Source organism: Giraffa tippelskirchi, chromosome 8 (genome assembly GCF_054371585.1).
Source record: "Giraffa tippelskirchi isolate mGirTip1 chromosome 8, T2T-mGirTip1v1.2.pri, whole genome shotgun sequence".
NCBI classification, from domain to species: Eukaryota; Metazoa; Chordata; class Mammalia; order Artiodactyla; family Giraffidae; genus Giraffa; species Giraffa tippelskirchi.
The window spans coordinates 121816178-121837730 of NC_137282.1; the positions used below are offsets into that span (position 1 = coordinate 121816178).

Genomic DNA, 21553 nt, shown 5'->3' on the forward strand with positions numbered 1-21553 from the left:
ACTGTGGGACTGTGGTTCTTCTTGCCTCTTCTGTCTGCCCTCTGATGGAGGAGGCTAAGAGACTTGTGTAAGCTTTTTGATGGAGGGACTGGTGGTGGGAAAAACTGGGTCTTGCTCTGGTGGGTGGGGCCATGCTCAGTAAAGCTTTAATCTGCTGGTGGATGGGGCTGCACTCCCTCCCTGGTAGTTTTTTGTCCTGAGAGGACCCAGCCCTTGGGTCTGTGGGCTCTATAGTTGGGTTAATGGTGACCTCCAAGAGGATTTAGGCCAAAGGAGACCTTCCAAGACTACTGCTGCCCATCCCTGAGTCCCGGAGCCCCTGTCGACCCACACCTCCACAGGAGACCCTCCAACACTAGCAGGTAGCTTTGGTTCAGTTTCCTGTGGAGTCACTGCTCCTTTCCTCTGAATCTTTGTGCATGCAGGGTTTTATTTGTGCCCTCCAAAACTGGAGTCTATTTCCCCAGTCCTGTGGAAGTTTTGTGGAAGCGGAAATCAAATTCCACTTGCCATCAAGGTCAGATTCCATGGGGATTCCCAGTCCCTTTGTCAGGTCACCAGGCCGGGAAGCTTGACATGGTGTTCTGAACCTTCACAACAGTGGAAGAACTTCTTTGAGATTGTTGTTCTCCAGTTTGTGGGTCACGCATTCCGTGGGTATGAGATTTGAGTTTATTGTGACTGTGCCCCTCCTGCCATCTTGCAGTGGCTTCCTCTTTGTCTTTGGACATGGGGTATATTTTTTGGTGGGTTCCAGCATCCTCCTGTCGATGGTTGTTCAATAGCTGGTTGTGATTTTGGTGCTCTCGCAGGAGGAGATGGTTGCACATGTCTGTACTCCGTCATCTTGAACCGGAAGCCTATTTTGTTGATTCTTAAGTTGCCTTAAAAGCAGGAATAAATATGGTAATGTAAGTTTCCATGTTACTCTTTCCATACATCTCACCCTCTCCTCCCCTCTCTCCATGTCCACAAGTCTATTCTCTATTTCTGTTTCTCCATTGTTGCCCTGTAAATAAATTCTTCAGTACCATTTTTCTAGATTACGTATATATGCATTAGAATATGGTGTTTATCTTTCTCTTTCTGATACACTTCACTCTGTATAATAGGTTCTAGGTTCATCCACCTCATTAGAACTGACTCAAATGCATTCCTTTTTATGGCTGAGTAATATTCCATTGTGTATATGTACTGCAGCTTCTTTATCCATTCATCTGTCAATGGGCAACTAGGTTGCGTCCATGTTCTAGCTATTGTAAATAGTGCTGCAGTGAACAATGGGATACATGTGTCTCTTTCAACTTTGGTTTCCTCAGGTTATATGCCTAGGAGAGGAATTGCTGGGCCATATGGTGGTTTTATTCCTAGCTTTTTAAGGAATCTCCATACCGTCTTCCATACTGGCTGCATCAATTTACATTCCCACCAACAGTGCAAGAGCATTCCCTTTTCTCCACACCCACTCCAGCATTTATTGTTTGTAGACTTTTTGATGATGGCTCTTCTGACCGGTATGAGGTGATATCTCATTGTAGTTTCGATTTGCATTTCTCTAATAATGAGCGATGTTGAGTATTACCATATGTAAAATAGCCAATGGGAATTTTCTCTATGGCTCAGGAAACTCAAACAGGGGCTCTGTATCAACCTAGAGGGGTGGGATGGGGAGGGAGATGGGAGGGAGGTTCAAAAGGGAGGGGATATATATATACCTATGGCTGATTCATGTAGAGGTTTGACAGAAAACAGCAAAATTCTGTAGAGCAATTATCCTTCAATAAAAATAAATAAATTTTAAAAAGCAGGAATAAATAATGATATTTCTTGAAATAGATAATGTCAATAACAGTCACCATTTAAAGAAGCATAACTAGGTATGTAGGGTCTCATCATGTGCTATCAATGCATGGAAGTTTTTCTCTTTTGAACTTTTAAGTTAATGTTAATACTTCTATTGGATGGTTAATTAAATATTTGCATTAAAAGCTACTTTAGAATTTATTTCTTCTTACATGTGCTTCATCTTACTTTTATTTCATTTCTATTGTTATGTTACCATCTACATTTCATAAACTCTTTACACAATCTATCTTAACATTCTCTATTTTCCACTATCATACACTATTTTAAGTCGCAGTTATGTGTTTGTATTAAAGTAGTAAAATGGATGATAATTAAATACATATGTATGCATTTATTACTCGACATATTTAAAATATAATTTATTTAGCTAAGAAGGAAATTATGTGGCACAGATATTAAGAGCCTTATTTTTTATTTTAATAAATAATTTTGGATGATTTTATATTCTACTACATTTTAATCTGACATATATAACAGATGCCCGTTATATACTATTCTTAAGCTTTTTTACTGACCCTTCTTGATTTATCTAAGTGTTCATAAAATTTGCATATTTCCAGAGGGAATTCATAGTTAATCATGCTATATATCTACACTGACACTAATACTAATTTTCCATTCTGTGCCAAGAATAAATATTAGTACACATACATACAGAGGAGTGTTCACATTTTAGAGCTAGTTTTTAATATCTGTTGAAATGTTGACAAAGTGCTGTTGGAAACAATGATCTTTTGCCTGTCCAATTTAAAGGTAAGTGGATACCTTCCTTTACCTTCCAAGTCAGTAAAGTAAGATGTGTTGTTCATGGAGTTTAAGATGGCTTAGTCATATATCACAAATTTATTTTCACTTCAGTTAAGTGGCTCAGTTGTGTCCGACTCTATGTGACCCCACAGACTGCAGCATGCCAGGCTTCGCTGTCCATCACCAACTCCCGGAGCCTACTCAAACTCATGTCCATTGAGTTGATGATGCCATCCAACCATCTCATCCTCTGTCGTCCCCTTCTCCTCCTACCTTCAATCTTTCCCAGCATCAGAGTCTTTTCCAATGAGTTAATTCTTCTCATCAGGTGGCCAAAGTATTGGAGTTTCAGCTTCAGCATCAGTCCTTCCAATGAATATTCAGGACTGATTCCTTTAGGATTGACTGGTTGGATCTTCTTACAGGCCAAGGGACTCTCAAGAGTCTTCTCCAATACCATGGTTCAAAAGCATTAGTTCTTTGACGCTCAGCTTTCTTTATAGTCCAACTCTCACATCCATACAAGACTACTGGAAAAACTATAGCTTTGATTAGACAGACTTTTGTTGGCAAAATAATGTGTCTGCTTTTTAATATGCTATCTAGGTTGGTCATAGCTCTTCTTCCAAGGAGCAAGCGTCTTTTAATTTCACAGATACAGTCTCCAAGTGCAGTGACTTGGAGCCCCAAAATGTAAAGTCTTTCACTGTTTCCATTATTTCCCCATCTATTTCCCATGAAGTGATGGGACTGGATGCCATGATCTTAGTTTTCTGAATGTTGAGTTTTAAGCCTACTTTTTCACTCTACTCTTCCACTTTCATCACGAGGCTCTTTAGTTCTTCTTTAATTTCTGCCGTAAGGGTGGTGTCATCTGCATATCTGAGGTTATTGATATTTCTCCTGGCAGTCTTGATTCCAGCTTGTGCCTCATCCAGCCCAGCATTTTGCATGATGTACTCTGCATATAAGTTAAATAAGCAGGGTGACAATATACAGCCTTGACGTACTCCTTTCCTGATTTGGAACCCGTCTGTTGTTCTGTGTCCAGTTCTAACTGTTGCTTCCTGACCTGCATACAGGTATCTCAGGAGGCAGGTCAGGTGGTCTGGTATTCCCATCTCGTTAAGAATTTTCCATATTTTCACTTGGCTACAAATAAATTCTTCTTAAATTGTCAGAGATTGCCTTTGAATGGACCTTGGGGCATAGATATTCTGAAAGACAGTTTTCAGATATCAGTTTTGTTGATTCAGCCCTTTATTTCAGAAAAGCATGCAGAGAGAGAACCATCTTTAGATTGTTCCAGAGAGTCAAGGTTCCTGTGAATATCTACTCCATCAGTGATGATGCTTTATGTGTTTCCAACTATGTTTGGTTAAAAGAGACATTAATATCTAAGAAACAACAAACAGCAGAATGTGGAGACTTTTACATTGCTGCAAAATTCACTTATGTGTATGTTTCAGATGAGATGGCAAAACGAGATTCTTTTGGAAAAGTGGACATCTAATGCTCTCTAAAAAATCCCATTTAGTTTCAAAAGAAAATATTGCAATTTCTTAATTCAGACTTTTTATCTCTGTAGTGGAAGCATTTGATTTGGCCATTGTATCAGTTCTTCAGGGGAATATGGACTATGAAATAGATTATCTCCATATGCATAAATACTTTATGTGCATCTAGAACTACTCCTCAAGAAATGAAGTGAGTAGAACATTAAAATTCTGTCTAGAAATTTCTACTGTGGATGGCGTCATTTTCCTAGGGAAGAAAAAGTAGTGTTTGTGTAGTGAATAATGAATTATATCTGTCACCACCAGGAAGGTTGATTGTATATATAGAAGCCACCTATATTGACTGCTGGGAATTAAAATATATGTGTGTTATATAGTATATATAAAACATACAAACATAATAACATATTTATACATGCAAGCTCCCTAAAGATTTTGGAGAAATTCCCATGAAAATATGTCTTCTATTTAATTTTATTTAAGATTGAAAAATGTGAGTTAAAGCAGCCCATTTATGTTCTTCATGAAAGAATGGTTCGTTATAACTTTTTCAACCAAAGCTCAATAGTTGGTGATATATTTAATCTCATCCTAAAGAAACTAGAACAGGAGCCAGGAAACATAGCTGGGAAGCCTTAGAAAGTCATTTAATCTCTCTTTCAGTCTGCCTTCCCCGCAAAGTAGCTCCACAGATGAAATGTAGATAGAAAAGTGCTTTGGAATAATAAGGCAACACATGAATGTAAGATAGTATTGCTTCAGTTTTTGCCCTATGAAAGTGAACTGTTAGAAATCCAATTCCAGATGTGGGCATACATTCAGTCATGTAACCCTGGCATTTTGAAACCCTTATTCTGGATAATACATCTTTTGTTGTTCACTAGTATCATACACTACTCCACATTAAACAGGATGCAGTGAGTTCAGTAACAGGGCTTTTAATTCCATAAAAATAAATTTATACTATAGACCTGTTTAAGGATAGTGGCGCCCAGTTCTGTAGACAAGAACATAATTTTTTGGAACTTACAAGTCATTCATCAACTCTTACATATTCAGTGTATAACAATAGTACCATGTTCCCACTGCCCCTCTCCCAGAGGGTAGCACACAAACCCCTATTCCCTTAAAATGTAATCTTGTTATGGGCAGAGATTATTGTGCAGTTGGTTCATTTTCATATATTCAATAACTCTAATAATGCTGGCTAATAAGTGTTGTATAAATGGAAAGTCAGCTTTGCTTTGCTGAATTTTAGATGTGAATTTGTTCATTCATTCAGCAATGTAATTAAGCACTTAGTATGTGTCCATCCTGAAAGATTATAATAAAAAATGGGAAACAGGCAGGCAAATAAGTAATTACAGGTCTCTTTTAAAGGACATCTCTACAAAGTGTAATGGGTTCATAGAAATGAAATTACGGTTGACTCTTGAACAAAGGTCTGAACTGTGCAGGTCCACTTATACGTGGGCATTTTTGAATAGAGAATTCTACAGTGCTACCTGATGGGATGTGCAGTGGGTTGAATCCACAGATACAGAAGCACAGGTAGGAGGAGCTGTGGATGGGAAGGATTTGTGTGCATTTGAACACATGGAGTGGAGGGCTGGCACCCTCTAACTCCCATGTTGTTTAAGGGTTAACTGTGCTTAATTCTCCACGGAGGTCACAAAAGCCCTGAGTGAATCTTGAATAATGAGTTAAGTGTCTTGATTGAGGACAGTAACTGAGGTCATCATAATAGTGTTGAGAAATGATTCTTCATGGGCCTCTCACATTTCTACATGTCTTACTAGCTTCCTTTGAAAATATCTTTACAAAGTGTTTGTGCGGCAAGTGGCCTTGGGTAATAGTGTGTCTTTTCAGAACTAAGGCAGACATGCTGAAATGATCTGCTTCCCCAAGCACTGCTCCTGTAACGCTCAGGGAACCAATACAAAAAACTGTTGGTGCTGTGGCTGCTGCTATTAAGGTGAATAGTAAAGCCTCTTGTCTTTGACTCAAGCGTCTCATGGCCTCTGCCAGCATCCAGAACACTGGCAGGGATACTTATTAGCTAGCATGTGCAGTAATACCGTCGCCTTTCATGGGTTTTGACAGTTTTGTGGATGAACTGAGATGCTGAGAGAGACATGCCTTTCTGCAAAAGGAAGAATGAGGGTAGTCAGGTGGTTAAAGGCATTTGAGTGAAATCAGGGCTTCCCAGGTGGCCCCAGTGGTAAAGAATCCACCTGCTAGTTCAGCAGACACAAGAGATGGAGTTTCAATCGCTGGGTCAGAAAGATCCTCTAGAATAGGAAATGGCAACCCACTCCAGTATTCTTGCCAGAAAATTCCAAGGACAGAGGAGCCTAGCAGGCTACAGTCTATGGGGTCGCAAAGAGTCGGACACGACTGAGTGCATGCATGCATACACGCACACACACACACACACACACACACACACACACACACACACACACACACAGGAATTGGTAACGGACATGTTTCATAGTTGATGGAGCAGCAGATGGTCCTCTGCTTTGTTGCTTGTTAAAGATGAGGAACTGGGAAGATGGTTGCTGTCTGGTTTCAGGGAAGTATTAACAGGTTCAAAGATTGAGTGATGCCATACTTGTGCTGGCTCTTCCCAGAGAAGGGAACTTCCTTAGGTATATACTGATCAGTGTCAAGTCCATCCATTGTGAAAACCAGGACTAAGATTAGTCCTGGGTGGTTTGAAGGGTCTTTTCTCTGTCCATCAGTAGTTACTGGGAGGGTTGAAAGAAGACATACGGACACCATTATGAGAGGAAGCCAGGTAAATCATAAGAACTCTGATTGGTTGAATTGGGAGATGAGGGGTTAGGATAAGTGATACTTGTTAATAAGGAACAGCAGCAGTTGGACCTTCTTAGCTGCCCTGTAATCTGTCCTTACCAGCTTGATACAACTAGAGAAGGCAGCAAAAGGTCTGCAGAGAGCCCTAGCTGCTCTACAGAAACTCTGGGGAGATTTCACTGGGCGGGACAGACTCCTACGTAAGAAACCACGAATGAGTCTCTGAATAGTATGGGGGCGCTGCTGCCCCAGGTTATGTATAAGGTGCTGAAAAGCAACCCACTGGAAAATGAGAAAGGACCCAAAGAATTATGGATGAATTTTAAAGTCAGCCTTGCCACTTTGCAAAACTCTCTTAGCCCTTACACTGTAACTGGATAAAGACTTAAGAGATGGTATCTTAACAATGGAAGCATGTACAAGTTTAGCCCTCGTCAGGCAGAGGGAACAAGCTGATGATTCTGTTGGAAACCAGCACAGCTATGGATACTAAGTCCAGGGGTTACCAAGGTTAAAATAGATGGTGTCAGAAATGATGATTTTGCTTTCTGGTAGAGGGCTTTGTGTAGACCTGAGACATTGCAAGTTCATTGTTTTGAGCCAGTGAACAGCTATCGGGCAGGTCTTCCCTTCTGCACCCCCTCATCATTGCTATCCTTCCTCCTTCAGCTGTTTTAGGCAAATGATGATTATTGGTGCATGACTAGCATCTATCTGAGTGTGCTGGACCAGTGGAGAGAGTGGGGACTCTTACCAAGTCACCATTCTATCAGTCCCGTGGTTCAATTGATGGGGAGTCCTGATTCAATTGATGGGGTTCAGCAGTATTCCCAGTGGCAAAGGGGAGGTGAAGCAGCCTTGTGGGTGAGGCCTTGCTGCTTTCACATCTGAAGGTGTAGTGAAAACTGGAGCATATTGTGATTGTGATTTTATGTCCCATAAATGCCAAAGGGTACCATCTCAATAGGAAGAGCTACATGTAGTGAAGCAGACACACCTTCGGGGAATCCCCAAAATCTCTGACCTCCTGGAGCTCCAAGACTCCGAGACTGGTGATTTGGAAAATTGAAGCTTCTGGCGAAGTCAGGAAGCCTCCTCCTCCTGGCGCTTTGGAGGGCTGTGTATCTCTTACTGCCATGACACAGCCTTCCAGGTCTCTTTGGAAAATCAGTTGTTAGCCTGCCATGGAGTCCTTTTTTTTAACAGGACGCTTGACTCAGGGAGGCTTCTCTGACTCCCTGGCCCATATTTCCATTTGGGGGATTCAACTTGGAGTGAGTGGCTAACAAGGTCGGACATTTTCAACAGGCCTCACTAATCAAATGGAAATGGTGTATTTGAGAAGTGGTCAGCCTGTCCCCAGTGCAATCTCAGCTTTACACACGAAAAGTAGTCATTGCCCTCTGTTGTCCATTCCACTGCCTGGAACAAAGCTACCAGCTCAGTGGGGACCCTTCTCTTCACGGTGCTTTTCTTAGCGTGGTTGGATGATGTTTCAGCTGAGCTGAAATCTGATGATGACCACTGGGCTCCTGCGGTTGGGGAACCTCCCAGGCTGCCATGCAGAACTGAAAAGGGCTGTGATCACTCTACTCGTCCAGTGGAACTGCAGGCCTTTCCCATGTTTTTATGGACTCATGGGTTGTGGTCATCAGCCTAGCTTATTTGTCTGCCATTTGGGAAACTGTGGACTCAGATGCTAAAGACACCCTGGGGAGGTGCTATGAATTATGGGAATAAATTATGGCTGCCGATGGGTCGTCTGAGGCCCATACTCCAACGAGGCACATGGGAATCACACTGCTGATCAAACCCTCATTGCCTAGATTGCCACCATTGCTGCCTGGACATATAATAGCACTGAACATAGTAGCATACCCACCGTCATAAAATAGGTACAGAGTAGACAACTCCAGGTTTCTGATGCAGGAGCCACTGCTGCATAGGATTCATTCTGCTGGTTGGCTCCGGGACCCTCAGGAGGAGTGGGCGTGGCTATTTTTGTATTGTATTGTAGGCTATTTTTCTCCTGTTCCTTGGAGGTCTGTTGAGACTGTTGCTGTTGTTTGCTGTTGTTGTTTTTTAGTTGCTAAGTGGTGTGCAGCTCTCTTGTGACCCCATGGGCTACAACCATTCAGGCTCCTCTGTCATGGGGTTTTACAGGCAGGAATACTGGAGTGGGTTGCTGCTTCCTCCTCCAGGGGATCTTCCTGACCTAGGGATATAACTCATATCTCCTGCATTGGCAGGCAGATTCTTTCCCATTGTGCCACCCTGGAAGCCACCTGCTGGACTAGCTTTAATTAAATATTTTCATAAGATAAATTGAACTGATTTGATTCTAGCTCCTGTTCATTTATCATAGGGGCAAAACAGAATGGCTTATTAATGTGACAATTTGCCATAAACCAAGATGGTGTAAAAATGAAGAATGGGTATTACTGGGAAATAATTCTCCATGGGTGTCTTCAATTTCTGTTTGTCTTACAAACAGAGGCACAAATACCTTTGTTCTCTCTTTTCAAGGATTTTTGTATGCAGAGCAGCTTTGAATGATAGAACTAGTGTATCCTTCTGCAGCCAAGGGGGAGTGTCTTTCTCTGAGACAAAAGGCAGGTGAACTCATGGTCAAGCGTCATAAACACAATGTCTACCGCTGTCACTAAGGGGCCATACAGTTACTGCCTGTTACCAAAGTTTCAAGCTCCGTATGCTTGGACTTCCTTTTCTGTAATGGAACCCATTGCCTGTGCAAGTGTTACACGGTCCTCTTCTCTTCCTGGAACCTGGGCTTGGAGAACCACATAAACCCTGATCCTCTAACTACTGTGGTGGTTAGGAGTGATAACACCTTGTTTTCTTCTTTGACCCAGGGTTAGGCTCAACTTGTTAGCTTGCAAGTAAAGTAAAACTTCAGGCCCTTCGTCTTTTTCTCACAATTAGTAGCCATAAAAGATATACCTCTGAATATTGTAACACAGTCAGTTCAGTTCAGTCGCTCAGTCATGTCTGACTCTTTGCGACCCCGTGAACTGCAGCACGCCAGGCCTCCCTGTCCATCACCAACTCCCAGAGTTTACCCAAACCCATGTCTATCGAGTCGGTGATGCCATCCAGCCATCTCATCCTCTGTCGTCGTCCCCTTCTCCTCCTGCCCCCAATCCTTCCCAGCATCGGGGTCTTTTCTGATGAGTCAGCTCATTTAAAAACACAGTGGTAACACAGTTGATGTTTATTTTTCTATGACAAAATAATTGCTTCTCATAGAATCATTTTTCAAGTAGTGATTCAAGTGTAGCTTCCTTTCTTTTTTCTTTTTGTGTCTTTATCAGATTCCAAGTCTGCCATACTCATCTACACCAAGCTGTCTGGAAGGGAAGGAGCATGGATGCTTGTACACGGGATATTTTCATGGGCCAAGCCTGAAAGGGGTACATAGCATTCGCCTTCATGTTCTGTCAGCGGAACTTGTTCAAACATGACTCTTAGGGGAGAAATGAAGTCCAATCCTGTGCCCGTGAAGAAGAGACACGGGTTTGGCGAAAAAATTTCCCCTATGGATAGAAGCTCTTTCCAACGAAAAGTTAACTTCACATGTACAGTCATGAAAGTGAGCAGGACATGACTCTAGCATGGCTAAAATCACAGCATGCTTGAAGTAGATTGTGGTAGAAGGTGAGAGTCATGCATCATCTTTTACCTTAGACTGGTAGATCTCTCCAAATGACTGGTAGATTCTGAAAGGTTTTAATCATGGAAAATAAGATTAGGGAGAATACTTAGGAAGCAGTGCCGCTGCTAAGTCACCTCAGTCGTGTCCGACTCTGTGCGACCCCATAGACGGCAGCCCACCAGGCTCCTCTGGCCCCGGGATCCTCCAGCACTGGAGTGGGTTGCCATTTCCTTCTCCAACGCATGAAAGTGAAAAGTGAAAGTCAAGTCGCTCAGTCGTGTCCAACTCTTAGTGACCCCATGGACTGCAGCCCACCAGGCTCCTCCATCCATGGGATTTTCCAGGCAAGAGTACTGGAGTGGGTTGCCATTGCCTTCTCCCAACTAAGTGCTAGGTGTTGGGTATATGCAAAAATAGAACCAGTAATAAATGTACCAATTAGGTACCCATTAGATAAATGTGGTAAGAGACATGGTAGTGAATAGAGGTGGAGTTATGAGGCAGGCCATAGGGTTGTACAGAGTCGACAGGACTGAAGCGACTTAGTACGCATGCACACACATGCTATTTAAAGGGAAATGTTGTTCTTTGAGCTTACTGAACACATTATAACTTCCTTCTGATTTCTCAGGTATTCAGGAAGAGGGTATACAGATCCATGCCTAGAAAACAAAATGCTAGTGTTAGAGTCAAGAAGAAATGTAAAACAATATCAAGTGAGCACGTATTCTGCTTTGACAGAAAAAGCAATAATTGGTGGGGGATTGTACTTTAATTTCCTAAGATTGTTTGTTAACTCTGCCACTTACAACGGTGATGCAAGGGAAGGGCCTTTTAATTATACTCAGCATACTGCTGTCACCTTAACAAAGACCATGTTCATATTCTTTGTTAAATCTTGTTTAATAAAGAAATATTCTTCATCTCTGTATGCTCCAAGCTAATTGCTATTGAAAATGAGTTTCAGGAAACAGTCAACAATAATAAGACCACATGGTTTAAGATTGCCTAGTTTTGTTTCTGTTTTTTAAGTTTTGTAGTTTTAGGGCTGGATGTAATAAGAGAGAGGAATGAGCTTCTCTTTATCTACTCTGCCTTTCCATGGCCCCCTCGCCTGTATTGTTTGGTTGAAATGCTGGCCACCCTGTGAATGAGACATGACTCCATGATCACCATCCAAAACTGAGCCTAAGGCTGAGAACTGCACAAATCCTCACTCAAGCCTCCACCCTCCCAACTGCATGCACTGCAACCTGCTCAGGAGATGCAGAAATGAGAATTCATTTCCTTTTTGGTGAATTTTTACTTATTGAACTGACTGATTTCGTGGACATTGCAGAGGGTGGTATGTAAACTTTGTAGCAGAAACCATCTGGGTTCTTTTGCTGAGTTAACACAGAATGCTAATAAAATCAAGCAACAGCTATGGATCCTCCAAGGGCGGGCAGGGCATGTTCTTGCATGTTCTTCCGTGTTATGGAGACAAACTGAGTCCCACACCCAAAATAGCCGCTTCATCGCTGTATGCTTGTGATTGTTACCAGGACAGAGACAGTACAACTTGGTCAGCCCAGATTAATCACCCCTTATGGAAGGCAAGACAAAAAAAAAAAAAAAGCAAAAGAAAACTTAGAAGCACAGGTTATGCTGATCTGGTTCAATTCTGTTAGCTTGAAGACTCGGATGATTGATTACTGGTCCTTAACTGCGCTTAGAGATACCAAGAGGTTATGTTTGTTCTGTCTGGAAAGATGTAGCCTATTTCTAATTTTAACTGCAATATGAAGTTAGGAAAGTCTGTTTCTCTTTCTCCTATTTTAAACTAGTCTCCTTCTAAACATAGTGTGTCCATAATCCTTAGTTTAGGGACAAATGGGAATACCCAGGATTGGGTCATCCTTGAGGGATGGGGGAGTCTGACCTACAGGAAGCTGTGTTTAGGTGCTGGTCATGCTGCATGCCACAGACAAGAAATAAACAACACAGCTTCACTAACATAGGCAAGAAATCTGAATTCACACTTGGCAAGTGAAGGAAATTGTGAAAGTCTGTTAATACAAAAATCTAAATTTTTTAATGAACTGAAATGATGCTCAAATGATGCTATGTTTATCATCATACACAGAAGTACTCAACAGATTGGATCTTTAGAGCCTAAGTCACCCTCTTTACAGTTTTATCTTTGAAATTCATCTTTTGGGTTTTAATCATAATTAGACTATTGCGCTATGGTCAGTCACTTCAGTTGTGTCTGACTCTTTGCAACCCTATGGACTAGAGCCTGCCAGGCTCCCTTGTCCATGAGATCCTCCAGACAAGAATACTGGAGTGGGTTGCCATGTCTTCCTCCAGGGAATTTTCTTGATCCAATGATTGAAACCATGTCTCCTTCGCCTTCTGCGTCCCAGGCAGATTCTGTACTGCTGAGCCACCAGGGATGCCCAATTATACTATTACTGGATTGTAAGAAAAAAATGACTTCACATTGTTAATATCATAAACTTTGTGTTTTGCATTATATCATTGTATTGATTTCTTACCTTTCTTAACTTTCCAGGGTGAGAACTTCATCTTAACAAAGTGGAATTGTTTGACTTTTCATATAAGCAGCTTTGCTGACCTAACAGTTATCTCTTTTTCTTGCCTTGTATTTTCCATTTCAGGAATCAGCCCAGTTATCTGGATTCCCTGAATATGTTAAAATAGTAGAAGTTGGACCTAGGGATGGATTGCAGAATGAAAAGGTAGTTTGATGTTTATTTTACACAGTTTATTTAAAATGTTAAATCTAAATATTTACTCAGAGTCTAAAGGCTTATGTGGATTTCATATATTAGATGATTATGTTTGTTCTCAGTCGCTACTTGAATTTATACATCTTAAATAGTATTTACTTTCAGTTAAGAATTAATTTCTATTTATGTGCCTTAGACTCTATGCAAATAACATGTAATTTTTAATGTTTTCTTAGGTTATAGTTCCTACAGATATAAAAATTGAATTTATCAATCAACTTTCCCAAACTGGCTTGTCTGTAATAGAAGTGACAAGCTTTGTGTCTTCCAGGTGGATACCACAGGTATGTAAATCCATAATTCCTTAACTGGATTCTTAATCCAACATTGCCAAGATTTAGTGAACAGTGTGATATGCATTGTGATATTAACCTGATATAATTACCAGTTTGCTATATTCTTACAAAATTTTAGTTCATAGACCTGATGGCTCAGGCAGTAAAGGATCTGCTTGCAATGCAGGAGACCTGAGTTCAATCCCTGGGTCAGGAAGATCTTCTGGAGAAGAGAATGGCTAAACACTTCAGTATTTTTGTCTGGAGGATTCCATGGACAGAGGCGCCTAGGGGACTACAGTTTGTGGGGTCACAAAAAGTCAGACACGACTGAGTGATTAGTACTTCTCACTTTAGTGAAAGATTTAGTAAACAGCATGATATACATTGTGATATTAACTTGATAAAATTACCAGTTTTCTGTATTCTTATGAAATATTAGTCCATACACTTAGATATGATTAAATAAAAAACATCTTTAATTAAATATACCTATTAAGTCCTAAAAAGTTATTTGGGCTTAATTGTTTAAAAGCTGTTTGGAACTTCATCCTAAACGTCCAAGAGTGTGTGGTCCGATGTAATGAGTAGGGAATAAGACTCTCAATAGCAGTTTAGGGTCCTGCCTTCTGTTTACTTCCATTTACAAAAGCAGACTTATTATTGATCCTGCTTTATGCTCATAGCCCACTGTTCCCTTGGGAATCTTGGATTTGAATTCTCAAGTCTTTTATATCTAGTTAGTCAGTTACTGATACAAAATTCTTCCTCTTCAATGTAGCCTATGGTTGTCTCTTTTTTTCAGCTCCATGGATGAGTTAGTAACCCACAGCCTTATGAATTAATTATTGGGATAGTCTCTTAAATGATATTTGTAAGCACTGTATCTCCCTTCTTTATGCATTTCACCCATTGCTTCTAAGGTAACCTCCCAGAACCTACCATTTTACTGACTTTATGAGTGATCTGAATATCTCCAGCTGATTACCATTTTTGTCTATTAGAAGGAAGTGATGTTAAATGTGGCCTGACACCTTCCCCATACAATCCCATTTTAAGCAGTGAGAAATGTATAATAGATATGCACTCTTTTTTAATGCTTATCTTTGCTAGTTTATATATATTCATGTAACTGATGAAAATACATAGATTCCTCAAAGGCAAAAGGGAGTCATCTGGAATCTTCTCTTGAAGAGAAGATAGTCTTATCCAGAGCTGGCTGGCATATGGAAGCAGCCATTACTTCTGAGACTTGGCTCTGATGTTTGAAGTGTGATTCATAATTAGCAAACAGTGGACCCCTCTCCCTTCCCAGTCCAGCTCTCATTCCCTGGATCCTCGGATTCCTTGGACCCTGTTCTTATTCCTGGGGTCCCCTGGTCTCTTTGCAGAACGTAACTTTGCTGATCACTTTTTCATCCTGTTCCCTTGGCTTCCGCTTCAATCCTCCTTTGCTTGCCACCCCGTAGCTCCTTCTGGCTTCCCAACAACATTTCCCTCCCACCACGTTCCCTCGAGATTCTTTAGTAATTTCCCCTGCCTCTGCTCTCCTCTTTTCTGACCCTTCCAGTATCAACAGTCACTTCTGAGAGGATGACAAGCCTGTGTTTCCAGTTCTGTCATTTCTGACAAGCTTCAGCTGGACATTCTATTAGCACTTGAAACTCAGTGGGTTCAAAACCATAGTTATTGTTGATCCTACTTTATGCTCATAGCCCATTGTTCCTTTGGGAATCTTGGATTTGAATTCTCGAGAGCCTTTTATATCTAGTCAGTTACTGACCCCAAATTCTTCCTCCTCAATATAGCCTATCAGTTCAGTCGCTCAGTCGTGTCCAACCCTTTGCGACTCCATGGACTGCAACATGCCAGGCCTCCCCGTCCATCACCAACTCCCGGAGTTTGCTCAAACTCATGCCTATTTGGTGATGCCATTCAACCTTCTCATCCTCTGTCATCCCCTTCTCCTCCTGCCCTCAATCTTTCCCAGCATCAGGGTTTTTTCCAATGAGTCAGTTCTTCACATCAGGTGGCCAAAGTATTGGAGTTTCAGTTTCAACATCAGTCCTTCCAATGAACACCCAGGACTGATCTCATTTAGGATGGACTGGTTGGATCTCCTTGCAGTCCAAGGGACTCTCAAGAGTCTTCTCCAACACCACAGTTCAAAAGCATCAATTCTTCAGGGCTCAGCTTTCTTTATAGTCCAACTCTCACATCCATACATGACTACTGGACAAGCCATAGCCTTGACTAGATGGACCTTTGTTGGCAAAGTAATGTCTCTGCTTTTATGTATCCTATACCTATCTCTTATTTTTCAACTCCATGGATGAGTTAGTAACCCATACGCTTATGGATTAATATTAGTAGTCCACACCTAATATTAGTTATCCATACCCTTATGGATTAATTATTGTTATTGTCTCTTAAATGATATTTCAAGCACTGTCTCTCCCTTTATTGCATTTTGCCCATTGTTTCCAAGATAACCTCCCAGAAATACCAGCCTCTTCAAACTCACATTCTCATCTCTTTATAAGCTCCCTTCTCCTTGCTGAAAAAGTTTGGGAACCTGGCCTAGGGTTCAAGGTCTCTCTGTGTGGCCCAACTTCCTTTTGCAGAACCTTCCACCAAACCAAACTGCTTCTTGTTCCTGCTCATGTCCTGCCTTTGTATCTAATCGCGCTTCATTTATGCTTTTTTATGTACATCTCAGTTTCTGCATTGCTTTTCAGTTATAACAAGATGGTGTAAAAGTCTTAAAACATTAAACGCTTTTAAGTACTTTTTAAGGTGTTGCAAACAACAGAGACCACGAAAGGATAAATTGTACTATTAATAGTAATCCATCAGTTTTCACAGCTTCAGTGTTCAAATATCAGGGTTACTTTATGTATCCTTAAAATAAACTGTGACTTCTCTTCATCCCAAATGCCACCATTTATAATCATATATATATTTTTTATAAATGCTGTGTGAGGATCTGCTTCCCAGACTACAAGGGCTAAAGAGATCATGACCGTGTCTCTCTTGTCTGTCACTGTACCCCCACTGCTTTGTGCCTAGTAAGTAGGTGCTCAATAAATATCATGAAATGAATAATGAACCTATCAGCCTGAAATCATGATAACACGTGACTCCATTCTTTGATATGGACAAGTGACTCTTAAATTTTGTTCGTGTATTTGATCTTGTGTTACAAAGGCTACAGATAATTTCCTTAGGAAGATACAAACAGCTTAATGAGACTAGACTTATTTCCTTGACATTGTCATTTTGCAAACTGTGAGCTATCATTATTTTACTTACTATCATGTGAGACTTTTATCATCTTTTAAGTCTTTATGACATCGCCTATGTATTTCGTTTAGTAGTGCTCTTTTCATGTATTTGGTTATTGTTGGAGAGAAACTAGACAGGCTGGTATAATTTTAGAGTAAGGTTTAGGAAGGAGGACAGGTAATATTAATGATGACCCACCAAGGTGATGTTTCAGATTTTATGTTTTTCCTTAGCATCAGAACCATGAAATCTTCAGAGTTACATGATAAGGGAAAGTGAAAGTCGCTCAGTCGTGTCTGACTCTTTGCCACCCCATGGACTGTAGAGTCCATGGAATTCTCCAGGCCAGAATACTGGGGTGGGTAGCCTTTCTCTCCTCCAGGGGATCTTCCCAACCTAGGGATTGAACCGGGGTCTCCTGCATTGCAGGTGGATTCTTTATCAACTGAGCTATGAGGGAAGCCCGACATGATAAGATGACCTCCAACTACAACATCAGTATCTCTTCAAGAGACCGTTATTTCCCAATGGTTTTGTTAAGCTGCCTCTTGACTGTGGTGATGTTAAGGAAATTATCTTACTCCACCATACTGGAACTTGCTTGGTGGGTTGTTCTTGCGCCTAGTCTGGGGCACTCCCAGGGCCACTGAGAAGAAGGAGAGGAGAGCCCCTTGCCCGGAGGCCACTCTTCTCACTCAGCTCCTTGCAAGAATAAAGGAGCAAAACAGAGGGAAGGCCATCCCTCTGTGAGCAGTAATGGGAAAATGCCTTCTGGCCTCCCAGGAAGTAGATGCCTATGATAGGACCATCAAATAATACGATTCATTCTGGGCTTGGTTCTGAGGTGGATTCAGGACTTAACCTGTTGAGAGGTAATGAACTCAGCATTGGCTGAAAGTATTACTGGATAAAGGACAGAATTCCCCACACAGCCTGTGAGGACAGCTGTGAGGAGGCAGAGGCTCCTCTGCACTGTGTCCAGTCTGCACTCCGCCTGGAGCTGGAGTAAGTGACTGAACCTCTTTGAACCCTGGCAGTCCCAGCAATGATGCCTTCCACGCAGGAGGGTTTATGCATAAAGCCCGTGAGTGGGTCCCTGTCTGTGGCGGCCGGAGCCCAGAGCATCTGGCTCCCACCATGCTCACCAGTGTTACCTGAGCGAATGTCTAACAGACGACTGACTTACCTGGGGCTCCTTATAAGTCAGTTGCTTTCTCTGGGATAAACAGCCTTTTTCTTAAATATTGAAGTAATGTGTTTAGTTTAAATATTGGATTGGACCCCAGTCTGAAAAAGTAAAGATACTCATCCTTCAAATATTAGAGAATATGCTATATATGTCACTTTTAATACTCATCTGGTTACATACATTCCAAACCAAAAAAAAAAAAAAAAAGGGAGTGTTTTTATTAAATAAATCACTGCTCTATTTGTAAAAGAACAGTGTGCCTGGATCAAAGATAATATCAGATTGAACTTTCAAAGTTATACCGGTTACTTATTATTACACATCAAGAATTTTTCAAAGGGCAGGACTGAGACTATACCATTTTGGCAATTCGATTTCCCATAGTCATGTTTGGATTCTAGATTTTACTAAGTTCACATGATGTAGACTCTTCTGTTGTTGTTGTTGTTGTGTGTGTGTGTGTGTGTATGTGTGTGTGCACGCTAAGTCACTTCAGTCGTGTCCAACTCTTTGTGACCCCATGGACCTTAGCCCTCCAGGCTCATCTGTCCATGGGATTCTTCAGGCAAGAATACTGCAGTGGATTGCTGTGCCCTCCTCCAGGGGATCTTCCTGACATAGGAATCCAATCCATGTCTCTCATTTCTCCTGCATTGGCATTTCTGTTATTGTTGTTGGAGGTTATCTCATCATGTAGCTCTGTAGATTTCATTGTTCTGATGTCAGTGAAAAAGGCCTTAAATCAAGAGAAATAACCTATGATGATAATTTGAAGTTTTATATTTTAACCTCTCATTTTTTGAAAGCAATTTATTTTTATTGAAGTATAGTTGATTTACAGTGTGGTGTTGGTTTCAGGTGTATAGCAGAGGGATTCAGTTATACATCTACCTATATGTATATATATTTTTTTCCCCAGATTCTATAACTTCTCATTTTTTTGAGAAAATATCCTGATAACAGGCTTGTCTAACTCAAAAGAATGTCTGAGATTTGTGTCACGAAGATTTTAGTGTACCAGCTTACATGTAATTGTCTGAATAATTTCTAATTCTTCTAAAGATCTTGAATGTGGCTTGAAATTGGTATACTGTTAATTCTCTGCATCTTCTTTCTTTCCCTTAAACGTGGGTCATGGGAAGAGTCCTCTGGTTTATGTTTAGATTGCTGCTTGCTCACTTATTTCTTTTTTTAGCATTTTAAAGCGTTTTTACAGCTTCCCTCCTACTGTTTTGTTTGGCAGCAGCTTTTCTAACTAAAGCAGCTGAAAGAAAAGTTCCACGGTAGCAGGCTGCCATATAAAACAGGATCCCACACCTATAATCTAAATGGCCAGAGATGATAAAATACCTGCCATTAAAAAATACATGTTCTTTACAACTTATCTGGAAAAAGGGTTTCCTTAGAGTGACATATAATCTAAGGACATTTGAAATGAGTCCACATAGCTCCTTACTTCAATAGAGTGAACAGCGGTAACAGTAGAAAAAAAAATGTGTTTATAAAACTCTGTGGGTTTACTGAAACTTTGGGATGGAACTCTCAGTAATGAGCTATTTAAATCATTATAAATGCAATAATTTTTGAAAGTGAACTTGAGTTTTCCATTATCTTTAATGTAGCCATTTGGTTTTAAACATGTTCATTCACATGAGTGAATACCATTTATTTAAAAGTAAGAATGCCTGAAAGGTACAAGACACTGTATGTTTATATCTGTCACATGCAAAGTTTCAGTTATAAATATTTGTTCCCTGTTTAATTAATTGTTCACTGTTGGAATAGGTAGGTCAGTAAGGGGCAGAAATAGCTTTTCTCTATAAAAGTAGAAAGAAATACACATAAAAGGCTGTAACAATTATTTACAAATCGGTCTAACACTTAAAAATATGGCCCAAACACAGTGTAAGCAAGAAGGAATGTGTAAACTTTTCCCTGTCCTCCTTTTAGTGTGTGAGACAATTAATTCTTTGTTAGGAATGAAAACATATTTACTGGGTTGAAGTTTAAGATTTAAACGCCAATGGATGAGATGCGGGTCGTTGTAGCTTCTGCTCCTGAGCGCCCCCTGGCTGCTTTTCCTTGCTCTGCTTTTTCTGAGGGGGATGGTTGTGTGGGGAAGAGGCAGGGAAGAGGGTAATTGAGTAGAGAAGTTGTGTGTGTGTGTGTGTGTGTGTGTGTGTGTGTGTGTGAAAGAGAGAGAGAGATCCAGGGAGAAAGGGGAAGTGGCAGGGCTTGTGTGAAGAGCTTTTGGGGAGAGCTTCCAAATTCCTCTGTTTATAAGGCACAGTGTCCTGGCAGGGTAATTTCATCTTCTGTGAGTCTCATCCACTGTTTCCCAGAGCAGCTGACCTCTGCCTTCGGCCCAGAGAGGGTGAAATTTATAAGACCACAGTTCCCATTTCCTGGGGTCACAGGAGCCCTTTCACCCACATAGGCTAGTTTGGATTTCCTCCCAGCATGGCAGCCTTACATCTATCACATAGTGATTTCGAGTTGCAGAGGTTCCAAGAGGCAAGCACAAACGGTATGCCCTTTATAGCGAAGCCTTATAAATTTTCTAGCATCACTTTTCCATACTGTATGAGTTGATGTAGCTACAAAGGCACTCAGTTTCACAGGGAGGGATGCATGCCACCTCTTGACTGGGGTGGGGTGTTGCAGAGGAACACATGTATAGGGGGATATCATTGGAGCACTTTTCTAATCTGTGACACTTACGTCTTTAAAAATGATCTAATAATTAATCTAGTTAATTATGTGCTTTTCCTTATGAATAATGAAAGAACAGAGTTGAGAGAAAAGCAGGCTCGGCATTCTGAAACCCCCAAATTCCAAAAGATATGTATTTTAGCACTCTCAGGGCTGCTAGTATTTACCTGACTCCTGCTCACTCCGAACAGACAATTGTGCTGCCTCACATGGGATTTAGGTTGGTATTGGAGTGATTAACCTGAAATGCAATATTTTAAAGTTGTTTTCATTCTACAGTTACCTCATTTGCCACTGTTATCACAGAGGGTATGCAGATTGCCTAAAGCATAGTCACAGATTTTTTTAAACACTTTTGTCTCTCTCAGGAAAAAATCAAAAATATGAAAAAAATTTTATTGGGATTGTGGGCACTAATATTTTTTCTTTTTTACTTTGCTTTCAATTTTTACTTTGCAAAAAAAAAAAAATTGGGGGAAAACGAGTTGTTAGCCTTGTACATATTACTTGGCATTCACCAGTAACTTATTCTCTACCTAAGATGTAATTTCACTTCTGTGTGCAAAGTAAAAAGCAAAGCTTTCAATGAAAAGCAATAACGTTGTAATTCTACTAGTTAGATTCTCTTATTTTTTTTCACACTGAAGGTACAATTCAATATTTTTTAAATT

General features: G+C 40.7%; 1 protein-coding gene and 1 long non-coding RNA gene across 6 annotated transcripts in view; one reads left to right on the forward strand and one right to left on the reverse strand.

Moving 5' to 3' along the window:
- Positions 1 to 21553, forward strand: part of HMGCLL1 (3-hydroxy-3-methylglutaryl-CoA lyase like 1) — a 167753-nt gene that overhangs the window by 47020 nt on the left and 99180 nt on the right. For 3 of the 5 annotated variants that reach the window (XM_081517466.1, XM_081517467.1, XM_081517469.1), the window contains exons 2-3: positions 13290 to 13370; positions 13598 to 13705. In XM_081517466.1, coding sequence (XP_081373592.1) covers positions 13290 to 13370; positions 13598 to 13705 — 189 coding nt within the window. Of the gene's footprint in view, positions 1 to 10285; positions 10629 to 13289; positions 13371 to 13597; positions 13706 to 21553 lie in introns of all 5 variants that reach the window. The other 2 variants (XM_081517468.1, XM_081517465.1) reach the window with 2 other exon arrangements.
- LOC145516320 (uncharacterized) lies at positions 10173 to 11874 on the reverse strand. Its single transcript, XR_014061297.1, has 2 exons — positions 11225 to 11874; positions 10173 to 10690 (listed from the first exon to the last, which is right to left on the reverse strand). It is a non-coding gene; the product is annotated as an uncharacterized LOC145516320 (long non-coding RNA).